The following is a 20,067-nucleotide window of genomic DNA, read 5'->3' as shown; positions in this document are numbered from 1 at the left end:
TTAATGCCTCCCTCTGTTATTATGTGGCCTAAGTAAACTACTTCTTTTCGAAGAAATTCACATTTGTCCGGCTGTAATTTTAAATTATTTTCGCGAATTCTGTCGAATACTTCTGTTAAGCGGCGATTATGGTCTTCTAGACTAGTGCCGTAAATGACAATATCGTCTAAATATACTAGACATCGTAAACCTTGAATTCCGGCCAATATTGTATTCATTAATCTTTGAAATGTCGCTGGAGCATTTTTAAGTCCGAACGGCATTCTGTTGAACTCGTAGTGTCCATACGGCGTCGAAAATGCTGTTTTTTCTCTGTCTTTTTCCGCCATTGGAATTTGATGGTAACCAGATGCCAAATCTAACGTTGTAAAATATTTTGAATTTCCCAACTGATCTAATATGTCAGTAATGTTTGGTAACGGGAAAGAATCTCCGATCGTTAAGTCGTTCAGTTTTCTAAAATCTACGACAACTCGTAATTTGGCTTTTCCTGATGCATCTGGTTTTTTAGGCACTACTAAAAGTGGCGCGTTCCACTGACTCGAACTTGGCCTTATTATTTTGTTATTTAGCATTTCTGTCACTTGTCGGCTCACCTCTTCCTTATGTTTCTCCGGCAGCCGATAAGGTCTCGTATTCGCGGGCGCTGCTCCGGCTCGCGTGGCGATCTCATGTTTCATCGCCTGTGTGCTAGACAGTGGTTCTCCGTCGAGATGAAAAATATCGCAATAATTTTCGCTTATTTCCAGTATTGCTTTTTTCTCTTCTTCATTCAAATGGTCTATTCTTAAAAGATTTTTGACCTTGTTTTCACGTGACCTTGGAGTTGTTTCTTCCTTAACAGTTCCAATCGTGTGTACTTCCTCTTTTAGTTCCTCGAATTTTTCAATGTTCACGAAGGGCGTTTGAAAGTCTATTTCCTTGTCCGTGGTATTAATGACACTAACCGGGCAACAGTAGTCCTCTGCTTCCACTATGCAACTACCGATGATCACCCCTGGTTGTGTTTCCATTGCATGCACTATTCCCAGCGCATTTTTGCTTGTTGATGCTTTAATTATTGTCTCGCTTCTGGGAGCTAGTTTTATGTTGTTATGCTGAAATAGTTTGAATGTCGTTCCCTCGACCGTCAATTTCTTTACGGGATAGTCCCATTTCGTGACGTATTTGTTTAAAAAGTCCGCTCCTAGAATACCTTCGTATCCTATTGGAAAGTCGTTTTTTACTACATGCATTTTATGCATTATTGTTTTATCTTTTAATGTTATATGCGCTTTTATCACGCCTAACGTGTCAGCTTTCTGTCCCGTGGCACCGACTAATGTTACCGTTTCGTCATATACGGGTGTTTCTTCTAATAAACTTTTTATTTTAATCAGAGTTAGTGTAGCTCCAGTATCCACAAGCATTGTTGCGTGTTCGTTTTTCGCTTCCACTATTGGTAACGCGATTAAATCTAGATTTGCGTGTATTTTAGCTGTCTTATCTGTATGTGCTAACAACGCTTTTATGGGCCGTGTCTTTTTCTTGTTTGCTGCATCATCTTCTTCGTCGTTGTCGGCCTTCTTTGCCTTATTCTCTTTAACTGTTTTATGTTGCGCGTTCTCTTTCGCATTCCCTTTTTCGGGTCGACCGTTTAATTGCCAGCACTCCTCCTGAAAGTGTCCGGGCTTTTTGCAATATTTGCAATATTTTTCTAATGCGTTTACTCTGTGTCCGTCAGCCTTCGGTAAACTGAATCGGTTCGCAAAACGACTTGTACGGCACTCACGCCCGATATGCCCCCATTTTCCGCACTTTGCACATTGCGGTGTCTTTTCCCGCGCTTTATTCGTGGTTTTATAATAGGCATTATATTTATTTAACGCTGGGCTTGGTCCTTGTAATTTTTCCTCAGCCGTTGCCACAGCAATAGCCTCTTGTAGCGTTCCGTAGTTCCTTGCGCGTACAATAGTTTTAATATTATCTTGTAATCCTATCTGGAAATTTTGTAACGCCAAGTTTTGTACGGTGTTTTTAATAGTGTTTTTCTCCATAATCGTGTGAGTTTTTCCCTCTATCATTGATTCATAGAGTTTCATAGCGAGTTGGTCCACTCTCGAACCAAAGTTTTGAGCACTTTCACCTTGTTTTTGCTTCAGGGTATTAAACTCTAATTGTAGGTGCGTAACACTCTTATGTGTAGTATAACCCCTTTCTATTTCCTGTTTTAATTGGGCGAACGATTGAATATTTCTCGTTTGGAAATCAAGTAAGATTTTCCCTTTCAGTTTTGTGCACAGTATAGCCTTGAGTAATTGTAGCTCCTCTGTTGGGTCTATGCTTTCCATCGCGTAGGTACTAGCACTTAAAAACTCCTGTATTCTATTTGGTGCTGTCCCGTCGATTTCCGGTATTAGGCTTCGGGCTTCTTTCAACTGCATATAATTGTTAGAATGGGTTGGCCTATTCCTTACGTCAGCGGGGCCTTGGCCGTACGATACGTTTATTTCTGGTGCGTTCATCGTTCCCCGTGACGCGTTATTTAATTCACGGTTACTAGTTGATCCCTGTTGCTGTCCTTGTATACCGTATATTTGTGCGTTAAATCGTTCGTGCAAGTTAAGTATCTGTTCATGTAAATGTTCTTGCAGCACTTGCGTTTGCGTTCGCATCTCGTTTATCGCGTCTGCTAGTACTCCGATCTGTGTCTCTATTAAATTCTCTTGTATGTCGTTTGTGGCATTGGTCACATCCCCGTCTATGTTGATCTGTCGCCGCGGAGGCTCTCCGTCCTCAATTCGTGCGGTTACGTCGTTTGACGGTTGTGCCATTGTTATTTCGTTGTTTAACTCTCGCGGATCAAAGATACTACTATCGTACGTAGTCGATGCAGTCTCAGTGCGCTCCGATATTCTACTCAATGGCCTCGTGGTTGTAGGACTATCTTGGCGCGAATCCTCGCTTACTCCGGATATTAAGCTGTTATCTAATTCGCGAAAAGGATATTCTCGCGTTGTTTCAACGTTTTCGTCGACGTTCGCGACGCTTTCGTCTCTATCGTTTACTACGAATTCTCGCGGTGTTTCGCGCGGTTCCCTCTCGGGGTTATTCAAAACGTTTATTGCGCGTCGTCCTTGGTCGCTTAACAACCAGGATTGATTCGGTTGTAAACCGGGGTCGTTTTGACTCGGATTACTGCCTAGCCAATATGAAAAACCGTGTCCTTCGCGTCTTTCGGACATTCGCTCTTATTTTACTAATGTGTCTTTATTTCGACTTACATTAATACGCTCGCTCGCATGGTGTTGCGTTGCTCGCTGCCCAGTGCTTCGTGGTGAGGTAGGTCACGTCCCGTTCTCGCTGTGCAGTGGCCCTTGCTCGGATTTCGCTGACTCTGCTTGGTCGTTGTGCTCCGTGGGACTTTCTCAGCTGCTTATTGCTCGAACTGCCTTGACTGGACCGCTTCCTCGTGGAAGTTTTATTTTCTCTTCTCACTTTCACTTTTCGCACTTCTAGTTTCTGCGTTGTTTTCGGCCACGCTGTTCCCTCGGGTTGATCGTCTTGGTCCTGCTGCCGTGCCCAGGCCACCAGGGTGTCCACCAACAGCCGGACTACGGTGAAGAAGACGAATCCCACCGCTGCCACCAAAATTGTTACGCCGTGCCCGTGACTCAAAGATCTCGTCGCGGGCCAACGCAGGATTCGGGATCCGTCGTGTAGGGCCAAGGGGGTTGATCCAAGGGAGATAATTATTGAACGATGTTCAATGAGAAATAAAATATCTTTATTCACTTAGCACTCGCGTACACTTTATTTAACGGCTTCCTCACAGTCGTTACGATCGCGTAAGATACAAACTCTGGTTTCGCGATACCGACGTGCAGCTCGTGCTTAGATCAAACTTAAAAACCCGTGGTGACGATCGAGTCACCTTCTTTTATACAGATCAGTATCAAGGTTAGCAACGTCTGCTTTCCGTGAATGCTGATCTACTTCGCTTGTTTGTGAGGCAATCCGCCGATCGTTTCCTCATGCGGTTAACGCCTCAGCGTTTAATTATAATCGATTGTTACTTGTCTAAAGAATAGCATTGGTCAATATCTTTGTTAATTTTAAATACCTTATTCGTCTTTCTAAGAACGTGCTTCGAGTTGAAAGTTTTATTTGCTAATTCTTTAAACAATAGCGTTGCTAAATTAAAATATCTCGTTGTAGTCTTTCGACACACAACAGTCTTATATTCGCAACGATGTTGCTTTCGCTGTTACTGTGAAACGTGAAAACCAATAATCGTAGATTACCAATCGCGATTACCGACGGATATAGAACCTACGTTGAAAAATTGCACAGAAATATAACCGCGACGTCGAAACGAAAGAAGAAAAATAAAGACGACGAAAACAACAGCGACAATAACGAAAAACCATCTGTATTCAATAATGATGAAAAATACGATTCGAACGAAAAAAACGATAATGATGATTTTGTTATCGACAATGATGACGATAACGATGACGCTTTGTTGATGCCACCTCCGTCGCCACTACCACTATTATCGAGGAAGATCTCGAAATCATCGATTGTTATCAGCGATGTAACCGACGACGAAGAAAACAATACGCGAAAACCACTCGAGTCCGCGAGAGGCAGCGATGATCGCGCCAAATTCTTGGCAATTCTCTATCTTAATATAAGAACGGATTGTGAATTGCGGGCAAAAACCATATAAGAATGCGAGCTCCGTGAACAGCAATAGCATAGTGTGGTAGCGAGCGTCTGCTAATAAAAATGGAACAAGATCGTAAAAAGCAATATTAACAGCAGTAGCACTTATAATACAAGAAGTAATAGATTCATCGTCTAACAGTGATGATGGTAAAGATTTAATAATAATAGAATAGAGTATGAATGTAAGAAAACATGTACCATGTATCAACATTAAAAATTAAAATATCGGCATTTCTCACATTTTCCGTTGAATTATTAGATGAATGTTTGTAATAAAATTAGGTGTTATTATCCGTTCTTATATTAAGACGTCTTAATATAAGAACGGATTATGAATTGCGGGCAAAAGCAATATAAGAATTCGACCTCAGAAACTACAACTGATTACGACGATATCGTACAAAGGTCGATGCGAAATAATGTTGAGCAAAAATTTCCTACAACATGTAACGGGTTGGTTGGCCAAAACAAAGAAGTTCCAGACTCAAGCTGCTTTAAATGCATGTCAACCCCTAAAATTTTTATCGAAAACAAATTGAAATCGAACGCGAGTATTCCGCCAACGAAGAGCTTCGAATTTAGTCGAGGTCCAAATTGGCCATTGAAGAAAATGGTTGAAACACAAGAGAAAGAAAAACCACTATAAACGACCACATTTCGTTGACAACGATCGACATCATCGACATGAACGGTCTTCCCGTGGTCGTGGACGATCGAACTCCGTTTCGAAAGAGAAAGTGGAACGACGACGAAGAGAAAGAGAAACGACGACACGAAGACGGAGCGTCGACAATGACGACGATCGACGACAATGCGCATCGCGGACTCAACGATGGAATCAATGACAATGCGCATCGCAGAGCCAACGACAGAATCGTCGATCGTCTCTTCTCGTCGTCGATCGAGACGGTGGATCGATCACCGTTGTCATCCAACGCTGAAAACGCGTTGAAATTTTTGACTAATTTCGACAATAAAAACATCGATCGTTTGCGACATTATTTGTACGATCGATTGAAAAAACGATATCATTTGCCGTCTTGGTTCGTCTTCGAAAGACACGTTAACGCGAATAGTTTGCTGTCGCACGTAGATTTGTGGTACGACTACGCACCTGCTCGAGATTGTTATCTCGATAGGATCGATATTGCAGACGAGGAATTCGCGTCGATCATCCTCGAACCGATCAAATTGATCTCCCTCGACGACACGGCGATAAAGTTGTGTTACTCGTGCGTCTCTCGAGTGATAGATCGTTCTCGCGCGTCGTCGTCTAAATCTAACGATTTTCAGATCTATATTCACACGACTCGTTTCCTCGTTGTAGCCACTTTCGATCGTTCCCGCGTACGAATCGCAAAGCCATTCGCCGTTCGTGTCGAGCATCGTCACGCTCGTTCAATCCAGTCGAATTTTCTCTCGCGAACCGTCACACATTATCAATGGTTCCACGATCATATCGATAATCGTCGGCGAATGATCGTTGTCAATATCCACTCGTAGTTTCATGATCTCCGTACCGTCGCGCAGTATTAGCTTGCCGAGAGAACCGTGAGCGTAAGTGCGAATCGTCGTGGCGTGCGCCGCTTTTGACAACGGATGATGATGCACGCGGGACGAATTTGCGCAATTCACGAATGTACCGTTGGACGTGAACAACCATTGTTTGTCGACCCACAGAGCGTTCATAGGTGCCCACGGTTTTCTCGACGGTGTCGAAACGTAACGTTTTCCGTTCAACGGCAATTCGTCGGGGTACTCGTTCACGATCATTTCCAAGAGTTTCGATTTCGGCGCGACACGATCGATATGCTCGTTTATATCGGTGAATATATCGACGGAACGATCGAAATTTTGGGCCAATTTCGCGGCTACTCTCAGCTTTAAGAACAATAATCGCGTGTCGACTCGCGCCAACAATTTGCGACGCATGTACGTACAAGGTGTTTCCGCAACATACAGATCAGTAAGTCGGGTTGCCTATTTATTTATCGGCAGGGGCATGCTTTACCGGCCGTACAGAATAAGGTTAGATCGCAAGTCCGGCGGAAAATAAGGCAAAAGAAATTTGAGTTATATCATTCTGGTATAGTGTAAGATTCAATAATATATATATAATAAAATATATATACAATTATATATAATAATTTATTAATTATATATAATATAATAAAATATATATATATAATAAGAATTGTTTAATAATAGAAATATTAATAACGACATAATAATAAAATTAGTAAACATTTAACGATTATTAAACAAATAACACAATTTACAAAATAAATATAAATAATATTTTTTTAATAAATAAATAAATAATAAAAGTTATTAATAATAGGGTTATTAATAATTAACAATTAAAGATTAATAAATTAAATAATTTTTTTATTTAAATGCTTATAATAAATGTTCTATTAAATTACCATCTTCTTCTAAACATAACATAATTCTGCGCATGAAATTTTCTCTCACTCTATTTAATATGGCAGGAGTGATTTCTGCGCATGTGTTTCGTATTTTATTTTGCAAATCTTTTTGATTTGCTGGCAAAGTTTCATAGATTTTATTTTTTAAATATCCCCACACAAAAAAGTCCATGGGCGTAAGATCTGGAGACCGTGGTGGCCACTCCTGAGGACCATGAAGCTCGATCCATCTCCGCGGAAATTTTCTATTTAGAATTGTTCTCGCTACAAGAGACGTGTGAGCGGGATGTCCATCCTGTTGGAAAACCATTTCTAGTCTATTAGCTAGTGGCACATCTTCCAAAAGCTCGTCGAGTCGGTGGAGAAGAAATTGTGAATAATAATGTGCATTCACATTTCCTTCTATAAATTCAGGGCCGATAACGTGATCTCCTACGATTCCGAGCACATTTACTGTCCACCTGCCTTGAAAATTGTGTTCCTTTACACAATGTGGATTCTGCTCTGCATAATGATGCTTATTATGACGATTTATCTGCCCATGACTTCCGAAAATTGCTTCATCGGTCCACAAAATGTTTTTTAAAAAGATGTAATTTCTGGCATCATTAAAATCCACTTGCAGAAATTGAATAATTTAGTATAAAGTTGACGATGTAAGTTGATAAATGGTAACAATGTGTCTGGTATATTATAAAATAATAAAAGAATAAAAAATTTAAACAAACTAACGTGATCAATAATCCATTCACAGAAATTTAAACGTCGTGGCATATCAGCAGGTACAAGTTTGTGTGTCGTATGTTTTTTGAATGGATGCAAACCCAGCGAATGTTTAATTATTTTATGAACCGTAATGTGGTTCATGTTTGGATCCGCAGCAATAGCTCTCGTGCTTGTGTGAGGATTTCTGACAACAGCTTGTTGAACTGCATCAATTATCTCCTGATTTCTTTGTGGAACATGGAGCGGCTTGCGAGATTTACGAAATTGTCCATTTGTTCTTAATCTTTCTTCAAGGCAATAAAAAAAACTGTGGTTTGGGTGGCGTATGTCCGGAAACTTTCGAGCGTAAAGTGCAGCTGCTTGTCTTTGATTCATTTGACACTCGCCGTAAATAAGAATCATGTCCGTTAATTCGTCAAACGAATAGTGATTTCGTTCCGGTTCCATTATGTTAACTCAATTTTTAACGCGTTTTAACTTGTATAATTCACGTCAAATTCTGTCAAACGGAATGCGATCAGGACATAAGGAATACAGAAAGAAAAACAATCGAACAAACAATTGTAACAGTTTTGTTCGTTTGAAAATTAACACACATGATTCCACATTGTGTAAAAAAACACAATTTTCAAAGTAGGTGGACTGTAAATGTGTGGCTCGGAATCGTAGGAGATCATGTCATCGGCCCTGAATTTATCGAAGGAAATGTGGATGCACAATATTATTCACAATTTCTTCTCCATTGACTCGACGAGCTTTTGGAAGATGTGCCACTAGCTAATAAACTAGAAATGGTTTTCCAACAGGATGGACATCCCGCTCACACGTCTCTTGTAGCGAGAACAATTTTAAATAAAAAATTTCCAGGAAGATGGATCGGACTTCATAGTCCTCAGTGTGGCCACTATGGTCTCCGGATCTTACGCCCATGGATTTTTTCGTGTGGAGCTTTTTAAAAAATAAAATATATAAAACTGCTAGCAAATTAAGAAGATTTGCAAAATAGAATACGAAACGCATGTGAACGCAGAAAACACTCTTGCCACATTAAATAGAGTGAGAGAAAATTTCATACGCAGAATCACGTTATGCTCAGAAGAAGCTGGTAATTTAATAGAACATTTGTTATAAGCATGTTTTAAATAAAAAAATATTATTTATCTCTATTTTGTAAATTGTGTTATTTGTTTAATAATCGTTTAATGATTACTAATTTTATTATTATGTTGTTATTAATATTTCTATTATTAAACAACTCCTATTATATATATATTATTAAATCTTACACTATACCAGAATGGTAAAACTCAAATTTCTTTTGCTTTATTTTCCGCCGGACTTGCGATCTAACCTTATTCTGCACGGCCGGTAAAGCATGCCCCTGCCGATAAACAAATAGGCAACCCAACTTACTGATCTGTATGTTGCGGAAGCACCCTGTACGTTCGAACAGACACGTCAGAATGACGAGAGCCGTATGAAAAAATTCGTCGATGGTTTCGACTCGGTGTCTCAACGACGCCACGAATACATGTTTTATTCAACTCGACGCTTCCTTGTATTTCTTCTCGCGAATCAATTTCCAAAATGTTTGAGTGGACGATGTCGTCGTCCTTGCGATGGATTTGACAGAACGAATTTTTTCATTCAATTTTTTCAGAAACATTAACGCTACTTTCGACAAAGCGATAACATCGATGCTCGATCCGTGGTTTTTTCTTTCCTCTTTGATTCGATCGGTGAAAATCAACGTAACATCGTTGTCGTACGGCAAAACATTATCGGCGCAGGTCAATAGCTTTCTATCGACACGATTGTGCGTTATTTGGGTCATTTCTATCATGTTGTCGGCGATTCTTCATTGTTCTTGTTCATCGATAACGCGGCATCGCTTCGCGATTCCACCGGGAGCATCGATTCATCCGATTCATCCTTAGTGACGACGACGACGGTTTTATTCTCGAATCGAATTGTCGTTGCGATTTTTGAGCCTTTGTCGCGATAATAATACGAGTGAATCGTTATCGTCGTTGCGATAAATAATCGCAATCAAAATAAAATCGAATATTGTCCCAACGTTGCCAGATCAACCGCGGATATACATCAACGGGCGATATATATTTGGGGACGTTTGCGCACGAAATACAGTCGCGTTTATAACAACGACGAGAAAACGTTCGGCATCTCGAGAGTACAGCGTAGACCGGTCGCGTGAACCATTTCGTTGACAACGATCGACATCATCGACATGAACGGTCTTCCCGTGGTCGTGGACGATCGAACTCCGTTTCGAAAGAGAAAGTGGAACGACGACGAAGAGAAAGAGGAACGACGACACGAAGACGGAGCGTCGACAATGACGACGATCGACGACAATGCGCATCGCGGACTCAACGATGGAATCAATGACAATGCGCATCGCAGAGCCAACGACAGAATCGTCGATCGTCTCTTCTCGTCGTCGATCGAGACGGTGGATCGATCACCGTTGTCATCCAACGCTGAAAACGCGTTGAAATTTTTGACTAATTTCGACAATAAAAACATCGATCGTTTGCGATATTATTTGTACGATCGATTGAAAAAACGATATCATTTGCCGTCTTGGTTCGTCTTCGAAAGACACACGTTAACGCAAATAGTTTGCTGTCGCACGTAGATTTGTGGTACGACTACGTACCTGCTCGAGATTGTTATCTCGATAAGATCGATATTGCATTGAATAATTAGTATATATATATATATATATATATATATACATATAATAATAAATATATATATATATATATATACACGTGTGTGTGTATGAGGGTGTGCGTGCGTGTGTGTGTGTGTGTGTGTAACATAGATGCTACTATTAAAAGAAATTATTTTGTTATTTTGATATTTATAATAAAAGATTTATTTGGCACATCTTTTTATAAGTATTATCTACCTGTTAATGTTTACAGAAAAATACAGGATCGTTTTGACAGTGTTGAAACACAGCTTAAGTAAGTATGACATCTATGATAGATTTTATTAGTACGTAAAAACCTCCATAATACTAATATTTGTTACATTATAATTGTGTTGTAGAAAGATGAATACACTTTTGGAACATATTTCCAAGCGTATACAAGAACAAAAAGGTATACCGCGGAAGCCATCTGTTCTTCCTATTTCTTCCTGCTCAGAAATGGATGCTTTCGAAAGGGCTGACGATAAAATTTACTGCGACGTCGTAAGTAAAAATAAAAATATATATTATAATAAAATATTTATAATTTATATTACAATTATTTTTTTAACATTTTACATTTTGCTTAGGTGACTTATTTTGGGCACATTGGCGGATTCCATCCAAAAGAAGCAATTAATTTATGTTTTAAGGAAGGAATAAAAGATTCAATTACTTCTTCTTTTACCTGGTGGGGTCGCAATCAAAACCATCGGTCCTTATACAATTCCCGCCTTACTATGGCAATATACGGTATTTTCAATTTTTCAACGTACGTCTTAATATTCTTGTATCAAAAATAAATGATTATAGTGTTTGCATTTTTTTGCAGAGGCTGTGTGCAATAACGAACATTTTTCTAAACCAACGTGCACTAATTTTCAAAGACACATAAGAGAAGCTCTTCGAACAGCAAAAGAGAGACAACGACACAGAGAACGTGGTCGGAAGCAAACTGTCAATAGACCTCGGGAGCAGAATTTTTGGAATGATGAACTTGAGGAAACAGAGGAACGGCTAAACGAAATGTGTTAAGGTATATTAGGATACAAAGATTTTCATGTTTTGCAAGGGACATTTGCTCTTCAATGTTTCGTCAAAAATAATTTAATTAACACTAATTGCAATTTCAGCAGAACCAACTGCAACTCCGACGTCACATCTTCACCAACAAGGATTACTATAAATACGGCAATCATTACGGAAGGTTTTTCCTCTCATATTTGTTTGTAATTTCTAATATTTTTTTTCTCCGTTGTTTTTATGTAATAGAGAGTTAGCTTTCTAAAAGTTAGCTAAAATTATTACATTTCTACATATTGCAACTAATATTTGCAATAAATACAATACATCGTAGTATTGTTTTAAAATTAAGATTAAAAATTCTCAGCGTCAAAAAAGAAGTTTTTCTTCTTATTTAGAGTTATTTGATTTAATTTGCGTTCAATTTTGACAAATCTGCAGCTTCTGAAGTATCGTTTCGCGTATTTTCTTCAATGTTTGAATCTAAATAAAGATATTTAGTGCTTTATTCCTGGTATCTCGTTTTATGTCTAATAAAATTAAAAAAAAGTACATGAGTGACACATGGAGATATTTACACTTGTACACGGGATGGTCATCGCGATACCGATAGTAAGAACTGAGAGGTCGCATAGCAAGGTCTCGCAATCGATAGGCGGTATCAAACTATATCATAAATGTGCGTACATTCATTATGCCGCCCACAGCTTCTTGTAATAATTCTAGCTAGCTTTTTATAGCATATAAAAACTTGTAAAACATGTAAAACTTCTTTATTTATAGTAAAATTATAAATAAATAACATTTTATAAAAATAAAAAGTAATTTTTATTTTAATATTATTTGAAAACCGCAAATCAACGACCTGACCATTTTAATAATTAAGAAACGACAGATTTTGCACGGTTTTTGGCTTCAATTTGCGGTCAAATTGCATACGCAGACCTTGTTCAGTTTTTGGTATTAATTTGCTGTTAGATAATGTTATGCAGACTTTGTTCAATTTTTGGCTTCAATTTGCAGTCAGGTTATGTCCCCAAGTTTTGGTGACAAAACACCAGCTTAATGCGGACACAGATGTCATGGAATTTGGCAACAAGGTTTGAATAAATTTGATACCAATTTGGCGACAATTTGCTGACAAATTGTTTACTGGGTACTTACATGATATCAGAGTGTTACATATAGATGATTTCTATATAATTAAATATATTAATTCAATATGATGAGATTTAAACAAGTTTTTTTTATTATAGAATATTATAAATTGTTTATTATAAGAAAATATTAAAATCGGAAGTATTAAAATAAATAATGCATCATGTAACTTATAATCAGAATACAATTTTAAAAATATACATTATAATACAAAGTGTATATCGCACAGTATATTTTTATGACTAAATATTATTAACAATATTACATGAAACAGAGGCATCAAAATGGAAAAGTAACTTTACATTAAATTTGATTTATTGAGAATTAAAATTTTCTAAAGATTTTAAAATATAGATTATGATTAATCTTTCTATAGATTATTATGAAATAGCTTTAGCTCAAGTTTTTTATGAAAAAATATCATAAGCAGTTTATTATAGAATAATCATAAATAAATGACAAAACTTCTTTACATATAAAAGAATAGTAACTGATATACAAATTTTCATATTCAATAGTATTAAAAGAAATAATATTATAAAATATCATTAAACTATATTGGAAGTGTATGTATTGTGACATTGGTTAAAAACTCGTCGTATCAATCAACATAAAGATTCTATGTTATAGTAATGAAATCCATTCATCTCCTATCTATTATTTTAAGCAGGGATATACTCGTATGCGGGAGTCAAGAATACCGAGGACGCTCGGCGGTACACGAGGATACCCGTGTGCTGGAACAGGTATAGAAACCGAGTATGCTCGGTTTGGACTACGAGGACACTCGTAGAGTGATTGTTCGCTGTCTATCAGCGAACGGGATCTGGTGAGAAGACGTACAGCCGGGCCTCTTTTATACCCGGCTGGCAGCCGAATGGTTTCGAATCGGCAAGCATCGGCGGTTTCGGCGGCGAGTCCCCCACAAAACGGAATTTCGGAACGGTCGGGTGTGGGGGATTTTCGGTGGTTGACCGCCGTTGTTACGATAAGAAATTTATCGGCGCTTGATGCGCCCTTGGTGGGCCACGGACGATGGACGGTCCGTAGCCGTAACGATGCAGCTTGCGGGCTGCACCGTTACATCTCTCTCTCTCTCTCTTTTTCATGTTTGCGAAATTTTTGTAGTGCAACTTGGGGAAGTCGAATTCATTGACCCCTGGCACCTGGTGCAAGAAATGCACGTAGCGCAACTCGGGGTACTCGAGTTCGTCAACTCTTGGGACTTGATGCAAGGAATTCTCGTAGCGCAACTCCCGAAAATCGAACTCGTCGACCCTTGGCACCTGGTGCGAAAAATTCCCGTAGCGCAACTCGCGAAAGTTGAATTCGTCGACTCTTGACACCTGGTGCGAGGAATTCCCGTAGTGCAACTCGGGGAAGTCGAAATCGTCGACTCTTGGCACCTGGTGCGAGAAATACCCGTAAATTTTAATGATAATGATAATACTCTGGGCCCCGTAAATTCTTTATCCGCCCTTGCGGACAGAGGAGAAGAATAAGGAGACGACGTTTCTTAATTTTTGCATTACCAACATCACTTTTTGACCGCTTGTATCTCTGAAACGGCTGGACCAATTTAAATTTTTTTTTGGCTCAAATTAGTCGTGGCGATGCCGCCTTTAAGGATATACTATGTGTTTTTATAAAATTTTTTATATTTTAGTTGCTACAAACCCCCGAAAAGTCGACTTTGTGCGCGCAGGATAAGAGACTTAGTAGTGTCATTTTCTGAACTTTGCCAGAGATTCTTTTACTGACTTAGTAGTGTCGTTTTTTGAAAGGGTTGACGAATTCGACTTCCCCGAGTTGCGCTACGGGAATTCCTCGCACCAGGTGTCAAGAGTCGACGAATTCAACTTTCGCGAGTTGCGCTACGGGAATTTTTTGCACCAGGTGCCAAGGGTCGACGAATTCGATTTTCGGGAGTTGCGCTATGGGAATTTCTCGCATCAGGTCCCAAGAGTTGACGAACTCGAGTACCCTGAGTTGCGCTACGTGCATTTCTTGCAACAGGTGCCAGGGGTCAATGAATTCGACTTCCCCAAGTTGCACTACAAAAATTTCGCAAACATGAAAAAGAGAGAGAGAGATATGACATATTTTGATGTAAAATCTAAAATTTTTTAAAATATTTAGTTATCGATAATCTTACCATAATATTTTTATACGCAGAAGAATAAAACGAATCAATACGTGTAAAAAAACCCATTGTTATTTTGAAGAAAAAGTATGTAATTTACAATGTACTTTTTTTAACAATTATGCGTTTTCTTTACTACTTCTCATCATTCTAATCATAAAAGTATTACGGTAAGATTATTCATAACTTAATATTTTCAGAGATATTTTAATTTAAATTTTATATCGAAATATGTCAGATTAAAATATAAAATAACTCGAAGAGTATTAAAAAGAACTTCTGCAAAGTATGAAAAAGAAAATTATTATATCCTTTAATCTTGTTAATATTTTATTAACAAATAAACTGCCATGTAATAGAATTTTATTAGTATTAATGAACGAAGAACATCTCATCGACGTCGACATCGATCCAGTCGCAAAACTTATAATGTAAAATAATTTAGTTAATATGTTATTAAGTTAATATAAATGTTATATTCGAAATGTAGAAAAATAATTTAAAAATAATTTAAATTTTGTCACATAATTAATTTTGTACAATTCTGTACATTTTTATGTTAACTTAATTACATATTAACTAAACTATTTTACATTATAACACGTCTTGTGTTTTATATAGCATTTAAGTCATGTGAAACAGATGTTTTATTAGTAATATTAGAAAATAACTAATTACATAAGTCTTGCGTTTGATATCACAGTTACGTTATGTAAAACATAATAAGTGTCATTTCGAATGTTTTAACTAAATTATTTTATGTTTGACATGTCTTTGATTTGATATTATAGTTTTATTTATTATTATTATAGTTTATATTATAGTTATATTTTGTAAAAATTTTAACAAAACTGTGATATCAAACCAAAGATATTTTATATCAGCTATCCATGGCTTTATATCAATGGAGCAGTCAAACCGAAGACATGTTACAACAAAAAATAGTTTAGTTTGAATATTCGAAATAAAACATTTGTTTCACAAAATGTAAGTGTAATACAAAATACTTGTGTTAAATGTAATATAATTTAGTTAATATACAACTGACTTAAGAGGATGCTTAAGAGGATGCTGAAGTCATATTGTTACCGACCGAAACTTCAATTTTCTAAAAAGGGTGGCGTTTTTTATTGCTTTAATAGAATTACAAATCCTTTGGTGTAAATAAAGTACATATGCTAATCTTTCGGCAGTTGGTCAAATTTAAACCAAAAAATAAAAAAAATTTTTGAAAATTTACCGACAATGTCACCTCAAAGAATTATATCTTTTATATCAAAATTATACTGCTTCAATCTGCAAAACAAGACCATGTGCCGAAGAAGAGCGTATGAAACAATAATGGAAAACCAAAAAAATAGAGCTTAGAGACTTATTTTCAAAACGCCACCCTTTTCCAGATTTATGTAAAGCATGTGTGCAATATAGAAAGAATAAGGTAAAAAAGAGCTATAGATTAGTTCCGAGATTTTGGGATAGAGGCGCTATACAGTTCTCAGTGCTATCTGTCATATACAGAATCTTTTAGGTTAGTTATGTGTGTGTTAGTTGTGCGTGTGTGTGTGTTTGTGTTATGTGCTACGAAACCCGGCTGAAAAAAATGGGTTGAAGGCACTCTGAAGGATAAAAAAGTGTATGTATTATACATAAATTTTGCAACATTTTTGCAAACATTTATATTATTTAATTACATACATTCATATTCTAATTTCTACAAAATACTTTTATTCATGTGCTTTATGTGTATATATTATGTATATTCTGTGCTCCATATTATGTATATTCACATCAAAGTATCTATGTAAAATTAACTTTTTATATCATCTTGTATATTGTATATCATTTATATGAATATCATTTTGTATATTGTATATATTTTTATAATAAATGTATATGTCATATAACTTATTTATAAAGCATGAAATATAAAGGTATTTTTAGTTTCTTGTATGTATCATTTGTAAAAAAATCTTGATAAAAAAAACATTAATTTTGTGACTTGCAATTATCTGTTTCAATATATACTTCTTTTAAATACTTACAACTAGCCTTATTTTATGCGTTTTCCTTGGTATCTAAAATACACATCAAAATATAAAATTAATTTCTAGTTCAGTAGAAAAAAACATTGTAGTCTTACACCAGAAAGGAATGGTAAAATATCATGTATATGTAATAACAAATAAATCACTTTTCCACTGACATTATACACAACTTTGCAGAAATAAATTTATTCTGTGAATTTTGAATGTGTAGTGCAGTTTAAAACACACAGTCGAAATATATCTATATTTTTGAAATAATAATTCTGATTTTTCATGAATCACAGTGGTTTTATAAAATGTTCAATTTTAACAGTTTTTATTGGACTGTACTTTAGACAATATTATATTTTGCCATTTCTCTCTGTTGTAAGACAAGAATGTTTCGTTTCTACTGTAATAGAAATACATTTTCGATTTTGATACGTATTTTAAATACCAAGTTAATCACATAAAATAAGGCTAAGTGTAAGTATTTAAAAGAAGCATATATTGAAACAGATTATTGCAAGTCGCAAAATTAATGTTGTTTCTTTTATCAAAATTTTTTTACAAATGATAGACACAAAAAAATAAAAATATCTTTATATTTTATGCTTTAGAAATAAAAAATATGACATATATCATATACATTTATTGTAAAAAGAGTATACAAAATGATGTCAATTTCTTAGAAAAATATTTTGATATAAATATAGATAATGTGGAGCATATAATATACATTATATATATATATATACATAAAGCATATGACGTAATAAAAGTATCTTACAATAAAGAATAAGACAAGCCAGAGGCGGTTTCCTCGTGGACTGGCAATATATAATAAGACAAGCCAGAGGCGGTTTTCTCGTGGACTGGCATTAGAAAACTCTTATTCTTGTCTTCAAGCCAGAGGCGGTTTCCTCGTGGACTGGCAATATAGAATAAGACAAGCCAGAGGCGGTTTTCTCATGGACTGGCAATATAGAATAAGACAAGCCAGAGGCGGTTTTCTCGTGGACTGGCAATATAGAATAAGACAAGCCAAAGGCGGTTTTCTCGTGGACTGGCATTAGAAGAAAATTCTTATTCTTGTCTTCAAGCCAGAGGCGGCTTTGTCGTGGACTGGCAATATAGAATAAGACAAGCCAGAGGAGATCTTTCGTGAGCTGACAATTTTAAATAAATATAATCAGAGGCGATCTAACGTCAGCTGACAGTTTAGAAGAAAGAGAGCTAAAGGCGATTTATTCGTGAACTGGCAAATTGTAAGAAATATTGTCAAAGGCGATCTATTGTGAGCTGACAATTTTTAATAAATATAGTCAGAGGCGATCTAACGTCAGCTGACAGTTTAGAAAAAAGAGAGCTAAAAACGATTTATTCGTGAACTGGCAAATTGTAAGAAATATTGTCAGAGGCGATCTATCGTGAGCTGACAATTTTAAATAAATATTGTCACAGACGATCTAACGTCAGCTGACAGTTTAGAAAAAAGAGAGCTAAAGACGATTTATTCGTGAACTGGCAAATTGTAAGAAATATTGTCAGAGGCGATCTATCGTGAGCTGACAATTTTTAATAAATATAGTCAGAGGCGATCTAACGTCAGCTGACAGTTTAGAAAAAAGAGAGCTAAAGAAAATTTATTCGTGAACTGGCAGATTTTAAGAAATATTGTCATAGGCGATCTAACGTCAGCTGACAGATTTGAAGAAATACGTATTTATTTTAGTTAGCAATTTACTGCACGTGTGGTCTGTTTATATTTTATCAGATAATTTATAAGGTCATTTAACCTTTTTTCTCGCAATTGAAATTCTATCGTATGGCTGAATGATGTACATACGAGACAAAATAGACTTATACAAGGTGTCTAATAGATATAAGTTAGATATAATAAAATATTTTATTTGAAAAATGTATGTATAATACTATATGTCTAATTGGAAAAATATGTTATATGCTTTTCCTATTTTTATTCTTATGTAACAAATACAAAATAAATAAATAAGTTAATTAATTATTGAATACATACATATACATATTGAATATAGTTATCTTTATTTTGTATTTTATATAACTGAAATAATATATACTTTCATTATTTTAGTCATTATCATATAAAATACAAAATAAAGATAACTATTTATTGAATATATGTGTATATGTATATATTAATTAATTGATTAATTAGTTATTTAGTATTTACTACATAAGGATAAAAGTAAGAAAAGTATATGACATTTTTCTTCAATGATATATATAGTATTATATGTATATTTTTTATTTATTATTTTGTCATATTTAGTTTGTATTTATTTGACACCTTGTATACGCTTATGTTTTCTCGGACATTATATTGCAGCTTTGCGACGAAATTTCAGTCGAGGAAACAAGCGCAAGCATCGTTTGTTTACAAACTTCCGATGACACACGTACACAGACCACACGTCAGTGTAGTGAGTCACCACTACAAACAAATGCGTACACACGGACCTACGCGGCATAGGTCCGTAGACTGCGCCGATAATGTCATTTCATTTTTAGTACCATCGAAATGATGGCGCTTTCGCGTCGGAGTTCGCCCGTCACTTCAGCATCCTCTTAAGTCCTACTTTATCGACCGGTATTTTCAATTTTCTAAAAAGGCGTTTTTTATTGCTTTAATAGAATTACAAATCCTTTGGTGTAAATAAAGTACATATGCTAATCTTTCGGTAGTTGGTCAAATTTAAACCAAAAAATAAAAAAAATTTTTGAAAATTTACCGACAATGTCACTTCAAAGATTTATATCTTTTATATCAAAATTATACTGCTTCAATCTGCAAAACAAGACCATGTGCCGAAGAAGAGCGTATGAAACAATAATAGAAAACCAAAAAAATAGAGCTTAGAGACTTATTTTCAAAACGCCACCTTTTTCCAGATTTATGTAAAGCATGTGTGCAATATAGAAAGAATAACGTAAAAAAGAGCTATAGATTAGTTCCGGGATTTTGGGATAGAAGCGCTATACAGTTCTCAGTGCTATCTGTCATATACAGAATCTTTTAGGTTAGTTATGTGTGTTTAGTTGTGCGTGTGAGTGTGTGTTATGTGCTACAAAACCCGGCTGAAAAAAATGGGTTGA

The 20,067-nt window shown here is 36.2% G+C and overlaps 2 protein-coding genes across 2 annotated transcripts in view; one reads left to right on the top strand and one right to left on the bottom strand.

Moving 5' to 3' along the window:
* The window catches only part of LOC136997325 (transcription initiation factor TFIID subunit 7-like), a 297,656-nt gene extending 285,363 nt beyond the window's left edge, over positions 1-12,293 (top strand). Inside the window, exons 8-9 of the mRNA XM_067347988.1 lie at positions 11,560-11,620; positions 11,718-12,293. The gene's annotated coding sequence lies outside the window, so the exon portion shown is untranslated. The remainder of the gene's footprint in view (positions 1-11,559; positions 11,621-11,717) is intronic.
* LOC136998439 (uncharacterized) lies at positions 6,471-9,545 on the bottom strand. Its single transcript, XM_067351042.1, has 2 exons — positions 7,868-9,545; positions 6,471-7,757 (listed from the first exon to the last, which is right to left on the bottom strand). Exons 1-2 carry the CDS (start codon positions 8,310-8,312, stop codon positions 7,111-7,113), a joined length of 1,092 nt encoding a protein of 363 aa, XP_067207143.1. The 5' UTR covers positions 8,313-9,545; the 3' UTR covers positions 6,471-7,110.
* Positions 12,294-20,067: the final 7,774 nt, after the last annotated feature.

The sequence above is a fragment of the Linepithema humile genome, chromosome 1 (genome assembly GCF_040581485.1).
Source record: "Linepithema humile isolate Giens D197 chromosome 1, Lhum_UNIL_v1.0, whole genome shotgun sequence".
In the NCBI taxonomy this organism is placed as follows: Eukaryota; Metazoa; Arthropoda; class Insecta; order Hymenoptera; family Formicidae; genus Linepithema; species Linepithema humile.
This window is presented reverse-complemented; position numbering and strand designations above follow the sequence as displayed.